Source organism: Ylistrum balloti, unplaced genomic scaffold (assembly GCF_031769215.1).
Source record: "Ylistrum balloti isolate Yb309-2 unplaced genomic scaffold, AGI_CSIRO_Ybal_v1 Utg370566, whole genome shotgun sequence".
Taxonomy (NCBI): Eukaryota; Metazoa; Mollusca; class Bivalvia; order Pectinida; family Pectinidae; genus Ylistrum; species Ylistrum balloti.
The window spans coordinates 499099-508813 of NW_026782355.1; the positions used below are offsets into that span (position 1 = coordinate 499099).

The 9715-nt window shown below is 35.3% G+C and overlaps 1 protein-coding gene across 1 annotated transcript; it reads right to left on the bottom strand.

Annotated features, from left to right (window-relative positions):
* Positions 1–3567: 3567 nt before the first annotated feature.
* LOC132556349 (DNA ligase 1-like) lies at positions 3568–5097 on the bottom strand. The gene has a single exon (XM_060220740.1). It carries the CDS (start codon positions 5095–5097, stop codon positions 3568–3570), a length of 1530 nt encoding a protein of 509 aa, XP_060076723.1.
* Between the last annotated feature and the right edge of the window lie 4618 nt (positions 5098–9715).

Consider the following 9715-nt stretch of genomic DNA (forward strand, 5'->3'; position numbering starts at 1 on the left):
TTTTAATAAGTTTATTGTCACAGAATGCTCTTGATGATGTAAACATTCTTACCTTTAATTCACATCTAAGATTAAGTCTCTAATTGTGATTTTAGATCAATCAAAGTCACAGAGATAGCGAGCTTATCATTGAGTTTTAGTACAAATAAACCTGTATACGATTAGCTGATTTCGAGGAGCCGGAGGACACAGACTTTGAATTCAAAGTAGTCATTTAAAGATCTCTTTTGTATAACCGGATCATTTTTATATGAGATAACTTGGAATTTGCATTACCAGTTTGTTTGTTTGTTGTTATTAGTCAATGATGTAAGTCCTTCTCTGGCAGACAAAAAGTTATGAAAGGAATGATCATAGGTACATTGTGTACTGTATAGTTGACAATGCTTTTATCAGACAGTCATTGGATGGCCCTATTTTCAGACAAAGACATCAGGTTGATGTTTTTTCATAGGAAATTGGTATCTTCTGAATCTGAGAAATATGGCCAACGCATGTAAATAGATATACTGCTGACTGAAATACATTGATATATAATTTTTTTTCTTCTCCAGTGTTGTCTTTTTAAAGGACCTTTAAAACGACTCAGTAAGGGGTTGTTCTGTCTCCTAGTAAATATGCACAGTTTCTGGTCATTGTAAGTTGATGTCAGGCACATATAGATACTGCACGATATGTATTTTGATTCTGACAGTTAAATACATAAGGTCGTCTAAAAAGGTAAATATTTCAAATCATTAACTTCACCTGTTTGACATGTAGATCTGATTTAATACATATCTTATCCCGTTTGATCAAACTTTACATAAATTGACCTTCTGTCAAGATCCCTAAAGATAAGTATAATTACGCCGCCTGTTGTTTCCGGGGTTCCATGTGAAAATGTTTTAAGGGTGGGGTTTAACTGTAATTAAATTCCTCATGACACACACAAACAAATAATCCCAGGCCCTGCTTTACGTCTCAACAGTAATAAGACACTAGTGTTTTGATCAGGTATTAGGTTTTGCCATACTCAATATTATGCATGTTATTCAATACGGATTTTGTGCTATCTATAGATAAACGTTGCGTGTTCCCCAAAGCATAGTCAGCTTGTAGACTTTCTGCAAAAACACGATAGAAAGTTCCATGACCATTAACATGACTGAGAATAATATTCATAGACAATGATATAGTTATGTATTTATTTAATACAATAATAAATATTAGAAGCGTTAGATTTGTGTCACCTTGTCCGTTTTACATAGGCACATTGTCGTATTTCATCAATGTATATACAATAATTGTTTATATATGTGTTTGTTAAACCAAACCTCTCCCGATCGGTCCTACTTATCATGTGGGTTTTATATCTATACTTAGTATCTATCGTGTAATCTGATATATCTTCAGTGGTGAGACAGAGGAAATATTGCCACGTCATAGGTAGAGGGATTTCTCTGACTTACAGCTGTCAAATAAATTATTCATAAGCTTTTAAACTCTTCAATATCTAATATCTATTCTTTACAAAGATGGAAGAAATATAGGTTTATATTTGCACCAGACTGTGAACCCACTGGGTTCGAAATCAAAGCGTAGACAAAAACAGGAAACGTAGACAAAATGAAAGGAATTGTAAACCCACACATCAATGAAACCTCAATGCGTTCCTCCGGAAGGAAAATGTTTCCTGCACAAAATGCGATTTGGCAAAGCAAGGATATCACGCGCGATCTGGTATATCACAAATAAATCGATAATCATGATAAAGTTGAAATCATGCAATGATATTGGACAGGTCATGGTGTGGTTTTATTTCAGTATCAAACTCTATCCTGCCAACAATGACGTTTTAACATTAAACTGCATGATAAACGTTATGATGCTGAAGCAGGAACAAAAGAACAATAAATTACCACAATATGATTTATTTTACAAAAATATATATATTAAACATACAGCAATGTTTATAAAAATCTTATAATATCATGAAATCACATTGATCAATAAACAATGAGTAAAATAATGTTTGCAATCTCCATTTTGACTAGTAGGTTAATTTGATACATAATTTTGCTGTCGGATCACATAAACGCTAGTGCATCCTCTAGACCATGCCTATCAATATGTAGTTATCTCTGAATCCATTTTAATATTGTCAATATTTGTCCAAATATTTACAGTAAAGGCATAAGGGCCATCATCTTAAAAAAATCGAAAGAATTTCATTGTCATAAAGGGTTAATGCCACAACAATCCGTGATATAAATATTTGGATGCTAACTACATATATTTTAATTGACTACAGCAATACGCTATTTCAATAAAGAAGAGCATCAAAGTTGACGGGCATATATATTGTTTTCAGTAATTACTGCACCCAACATCATCACTTTTGTTATAAATCTTAGCCCGAAGTTTATAATAATACAACTAAATGTTGTACAGTATGAATTGGTGACTATAGAACATGAAGTATTGAAAGTGTTGACTGGGAAGTCTGATTTGTCCTTCAAGAAATTATAAATGATAATGTTTATTTTTCTCGTGTTATCTGTGAACCGCTTCCTTATCATTACGTTTTCATTAAGTAAAAACAAAAACAATCGCTCTTATATGACACACAGAAAGCGAACTCAACGTATACGATACGCGACAAAATACAAACAAAAACATTCTACGAAAGATACGAAACGAAACGAAGGACATATCAGCAGCAGCAACTACAATGCAAGTGAATGCTTCTTACATTTTTTTTCTTTTTTAAACACGAAAACTAAACATGTTTTCTTTCAAACACGAAAACTTCAAAAAGAAAATGAAAACATTTAAGCATTCATCTCATGACGACGAACCGATAACAAACAAATCTTCTCACATAGACTTGTGGGAGAAAATACGATGTGGTGGTTCACTTGTACTACAGGTTTATAAAACCAGTTTCAGCATAGCATTAATAATTACAACTGGAAATCTAACTGGTATTTTTTGGGCGAAATAATGTAAGAAAAAAATCACCATTAATTGACCCAAAATGTATGTAGCAAATGATCTGGGTCGTAAAAATGTTGATTTCAGAACTCAAAGTAGCATCGACCAAATACAAAGATCTTTAATTAGTCTGAATATTTGAGAGAATTTTACCTATTAACAGCATTGCCGAAACAGTATTTTATCATTAAATCCTTATGAAGAAAACAATTGAATGAAAACATCAACGTACGTTTATATAATGCGTAGTTTGATGTGATCAACAGAATACAAACCTTCACGGCGATTACAAAAAAATATGCAAAGAAACAAGTTAAAGTGATGTTTTGCATGGCTATAACATAAGTAGATGTTTCTATAACACAAGATCTTTCGACGTATTTAATACAGCAAGGATAAAGATGACCAGATATTCTTTGGCTCCGGTGTATTGGCACAGGACACAGTGACACGAAGCACAGAAATAAACCACTTCGCCAACCTACATGTACATTGTTTGTTAGTATTTACATGGAGTAGGCGTCAGTATTTCCTAATCCTCCTCTGTATTACAACATATCTATTAAGCAACAGCACAAGCGCCTATTTTAACTATCCATCAGCACCAATGACCATTACTGTAGAAGGCGACTGATGGGAAGATACTAAAGGTTTTTCATACAGAGATGTTTTTGTCCTGTTTCTCTCAGACAGCGCTTTTTCTGAATCCTCTTGATTCCCTTCCACTGACACGCCCCGTGAAATGGATGGTAGAGGATTCCGCGACACACTCCTACTTAAGTTTGCCGCTGCTTTCTTACGTTTGCTGGCTGGCTCATCACGCTTGATATTGAGAGGTACACCTCTAATATTATTTAGTCTGTCAACATCTACCACTTTCAGCACTGCAGGTCCAAGCGTGTTTACTATACGTCCATTTTCCATCTCAACCTTATGAACCATTTCCTTTTTTGATACATTAAATGGGTTAGGTTTTTTAAGTAGCTCTTTAATGGCAAGAGAGTAACGGAACCCGAAGCATACCTCTCTCTTTTTCTTCTCTGGTTCTTCGATGCTATCTTCTTCCTGCTCCTCTTCCTTTTCATCGTCTTCCATGTATGTTTCGATTATAGTTTCTGCTATTTCTTCTTTCTTCTCCTTTTTCTCGTGTTTTCGTTGACGTTTTAAATATTTGTTTTTTTTCCCCTTCGTTTCCACTTGAGGTTTCTTGACAACTTTTCTCAATTTCTTCTTTTTTTGGATAGGCGTATCCTCACTTTGTTCATCTTGCACGCCAAACATACTATTTATATATTTTCTTTCCTCGTGAATTTCGGGAAAACACGCAATTTTTATTGAACTCACAGAATGTACATCCATGTCTGTTTCATTATTGTGATCATGTTTGTCCTGTTGATCGTACTCCATCTCTGATCCATTAAAACTTTCGTATGCACTGTCTGTAGATTTCGTGTCTCTTGTCCGCCTAATATCGGACGGGTCTGGAGGAGATATCGTACTAATTTTTCGAGTCCGTAATGATCCCTCCGATGCAAATGAATGCTGGCTAGTTGCAGTTCCGCTGATGGAATGACGTAAGTAATGCATATTAGGGGTAAGTAGATGTCGCTCTATTTCACTGCCATGGAATGTCATTTTGCGATTGCGATTTCGTGAATGGGACATTGGTGAGAGTTTTCGTGGAGAATGAAGTGGAGAATGCAGATGAAAGTTTCCAGATATGACTGAATCTCTAGAACTTCCGAGTAAGTCTGATGCAGGAGATGCGACATCGGGTCGGATCGTATTGGAAAATTTCTTTGGAAGAACTGGTTTCTCACCGGATGCTGGCGTGATTATAACAGGAAGGGATCGTCTCCCTTTGTTAATTTCCCTCATTCGTTCACTATATGCCAGCATGGACTTTTCCAAATATTTGCGGTTGGTGGTAAATGATTGCATATCTTTGCGATGCATGTTTTCTATGGTAGTTAGTATTTCCTTAAAATCGTGGTCTTCTTTCCTCCGACGTCCTATTGCAGGAGGGCTATTTTCACTGTGAAGTCCAGATGCACCAACATAACTAGTATTGTGGTTCCAGGCAATGGGTTTACCACCACCTAGCAGCAATTTCCCTCGCATTCTGAATACAAAGGTATGTCCCAAGGACTCTCTGTGCCGGCTGAAACGTGACGTTTGCCCAAAGGATCTACAAATAAAGAACAGTTACTTAGCTCAAAGTGAAACACATGGACAGTGAACTCCTCACCAGCGTTGGAGTGATGTCCAAGCTGTAAGCTTTAGTGTTACTAATCAATATCTTTAATAACAAGATATGCTTGTTTCCGCGATAAGCACGACCTCCATATTTCTAAGAGATTTTCATTAAGCCATTAAGCGAGAGAATGTAATAAAATGTTGATAAATGGCTGTAACTTATCATAGTTACTATGTAAAAGGATTAATGAGGAGCAATAGTGTCACCATACACGACTTATCCGATAAAGCAAACACTTGACGCGGCAATTAAATCAATGTCATCGATACGTGGCCACGACTACAAGGATTCTTCAATACAACCGCATGGTATATGCTTAGTTTACATAATCCTTCGGACTTTAAAGGAGTTAAAAACGCCTGGGGTAATCTTCAACGAGAAGGAATCTACAGTCCGGCTTAAGGTGGATAGCTTACGTTGGTCGAAAGAAACCGTGTCTGGTTACAAATGGCTTCATCATGATATTGGGATTGTATTTTTTTTTATTTGATTATTCATTTGAACGATAAAACAATGACAATGCTAGTATCGAAACCTCAATCTATAATGATAATTTGTAGGAAATAAAACTTACCTAATTTACAGCTTGCCTTGGATTCATACAAACTACAGACAGTGTCGTGGAGGATTCTGTAAGTAAAATAATATCATTTGTGAATTATTTTGTCTGACAATGGATCTTTTATAAATGAGGTTTAGGTCTGGAGGTCAAAATGCAAATAGTATAGCTTTGAAATTATGTTTTTAAGTAGTAGCGAAGGTCTTTGCAACCAAACAATATGAAGCATGCGACAAAGGTTTAAGTTGGCAGGGTAAGCTGGAGACTAGTACATATATAACGAGAAATAACAACAACAAAACACCTTTCATATATTTAATGTTGCGTTCATTCTATTAACATATTGGCACGTTTCGAATCTTTTGATACAGTTTTACCCATGAACTAACAGAAGTAATTTAAGTTTATATAAATTGAATTAGTTTCTCGTTCCAAATGAGAATCTACCACTTGTTTGGTTATAATGTGGAACCATAGGGTGTAACGCCATTTAAAATCTCATTCCAAATTTAAACATGTCATTTATTAAGATGCCTGCCTGAATGAAACTATTTGTCAGAACAATTCACAAAACACTGACCGGTCTATGACCTCCTTCGTCGACAGTGAGATATAGAAAGAAATAAATATAAAAAGACATTTTCTAATCAACTGAAATATCCTTCAGTGTACCTTGACCCATGACTTTCTACCCAATTGAAATGAATGTCCTCCAGGTACCCTAACCCACGACTCTCTACCCAATTGAAATGATTGTCCTACAGGTACCCTAACCCACGACTCTCTACCCAATTGAAATGAATGTCCTACAGGAACCCCCAATTTTTAAATAGACTTCTTTAAAGATACCCGCAATGTTAGCCTTTTGTATAATGCATGATGCCTGCTAAATATATGATGAATCCACATGGAAAAAAATTAATTTGTATTTTGAATAAATGCAGTGCATTAGATAGTCTTGTAAAAGTATAGCACAAAACTTTGTAAACCAAAATCATTATGACTTGATGCTAACCTATGGACAGTTTCTATATGTCGATGGTCAGTTTATTCTACAATATTACGTTTACCTGTATTCAAATAATTAAAATCACAATAAATATCATCCAACCGAAGAACATCATTGCCGCAAAACAAATTTGATTAAATGTTTTGAAATGTTATGCATTGATATACACTACAACAGAAAGATTAAAACATTAAAGAGTAATAAAACATGTATATCAACAGGTGTAAAACAAGTCTATAATAATGTATATGATAATTGCACATATACTGTTCTATACTTACAAATATACTCAGTATGGTATGACTTCACGGTTAAGGTGTCAGATGTATTATGACTTACAAGATGCTAGGAACTGGTGTTTAAATACACACCTGTAATAGGAGTCGGAAGTTTATGGTGTGTTTTTCTAGTAGCAGGGTAACATTAAAACTATAACCCTACATATCATTGACTACTGTTCCCCAGCTGTCAATCAAAAGCAACTCCCACACCCACAAAAATACGTATAGGGATTTTTACCTTCTCGAGATTTCGTGACGTCAATACACTATTAGTAATAACAACAAAGACAGCGGTGGACTAAGGTTCGGGGCAGGTAGACACACCTCATGGTCTGTTCTCAGTGTAGCATGATATATATCAACAAATATTTAAATATCCCTCGATCATCTACAGCACTCGTATTGTACGATAACAATGTTATAGACGGCGGGTTATACCAATAGTGTTGTAAAAGATTAAAATTTGATTGCTGATTTTTACCACTTGAACCCAATCATACAGTTTCTGTGGCTTTGTTCCAGGTGGGTTCCGTTGTGACATCTGTGTGTGAAGGCATTAAGTGCGGCTAATAGTGTCAAGATTTACTCTAGTCGTATGATAGTTGATGAATATCAAACAGTTGCGACTAAATCAAACTGATTGGCGCCACAACCAAATAATCTCTGTGGAACGAGATCACACTTCATCTGTGGACTGCGGTTAACCGCAATGTAACACCAGTTTTACTGGCGTCAATCACAAATTTACTTTGGAGTTATTCTAACAGAGATTGCATGGGTTTCAATCGTTTCAGATTAGTTTTTAAAATATGACAATCAGAAAGTAAAAAAAATATAGTAATTATGAAAGAGCGGCACGACGAATGTGAGGAAACAGGTTTGACTGATTAGTGAGTGTCCATTCATGTTGAAAGTATCGTTTTCGACCCTCACAGCCGATTGTTGTAAAAGTCCTAGAGAAATAGTGTATCCGGTGGCTTAGTCAATCAGCCAGCATTAACACAATAGAACACTAAAAGCATATTAACTCCGATCAAGTTTTATCATGGCTGAAACCTGAACTACTATAGTTACCTTTAAATACTTTAAAGCTCGTCAAGGTTGTAGGAGGGTTAGTTAGTGGTCAAGGCATCCAGGAGAGGTTTTGACCATGAACGTGTGTCTTTGTGGCGTTTTTAGACTCAGTTGTTTTAATTGTAAATATAATATTTTTTTGTATTATTACAGCTATTTTTTTTATTTTTTTTTATTTCAGTTAGTTATTTAAGGCATAATAGAAGCCATATGTTAGTTTTATCAGTATAAGAAACTCCAACGTCAGCTTTTAGGCCATTCTCGTTCATTGGTATTATTATTGTTGTGAGCATGAGAGAGATGTAAGGCAGAATGAATTAGATATTATTGAAATAGATATATATGTACACGAATATTCAGAGTCTGTCAGTAGTCCAACATAAGTCAGATGATAGACATCATGAGATATATTATATCTAGATAGTAAACTAACCCCATTTACTCTCTAAAGGAAAGTACTAACTTTCTATAGACTACGATAGAAAAAATTCATCCTTAGTTCAAATGGTAAGACATATGACTGGAAAGCCAGGGTTACCGGAACTAATAATAAAATCTGGATTTACCGATTGAAAGCTTGAGTACCTCCCTCTCTCCAGCTCACTCAGTAGAGAATTAGCCTTGTAAACCAGAGGCTACGGGTTCGATTCCTAATAGTGATATGACCTCATACAAAATTATAGGTCAAATTTATACATATTGCATAGGGTGTTTTAGTGTGATGTACTTTCGACAAAACCTCCCGTCCGATACATCTTGATTTGTTATCTCTATAGATCTGTGTTATGATTGTAGAATACAATTAATACACGTCGATAGAAATGCGGCATGGAACAATCGTTAATCTTTTATCCTGAGGGAGTCAGTTAATACCCTGGTCGGCTATATTTGGTATCCTATTCCGGACAGCGTGTCACTGTGACCAGCGAGGAACTTTATATGTTACATCTGAGTACAATACTTGATGACGTTAAGCACGATCTTATACAGTGGGGGTTATTTTCATCGAAGTGGCATTGATGATAAACTAAATAGGGAACAATGCTTCAGAGAAACCCGATTTATACAAATGATATATTTATTCGTGCTCAGAAATAATCATTAATGAATTGTTTTAAAGAGACACAAGTGAATTGTGACAGACTATTTTTGTAGTTTAATTAGATTCCGTAGGTACATTGTATACTATTGTTTAAGCGATTCTGGCACATTGACACATGGTTTTGTGTTTGAACATTATCACAGGAAGCACAGTAGGTGTTAAAGTGTATATCTATGTAAGATGTTAACTTAAGATAACAAATCAATTATGATACGGTCGTGTATATCGTATACTCTGTCGCTACGTCAGCCGAACGTGTGGGGTGGCGTAAGCTGTGAGTCGTCTCCCTTTGTTGTCATTGTAAACCATTTAGTGGAAGAGAAGTTGTAACCTAATAAGATATATATAATGACTTACAAATTAATATGTAACACTTGATAACCTGTCAATTAAAGCAAGTGCTAAGAAATATTTTGTGGTATACGCTACAATAAACATCCTATATTAGTTAGATATT

Bases quoted from the DNA above. Each gene is read 5' to 3' on its own strand.
- LOC132556349 (XM_060220740.1), bottom strand. From the start codon at position 5,097: ATGCGAGGGAAATTGCTGCTAGGTGGTGGTAAACCCATTGCCTGGAAC.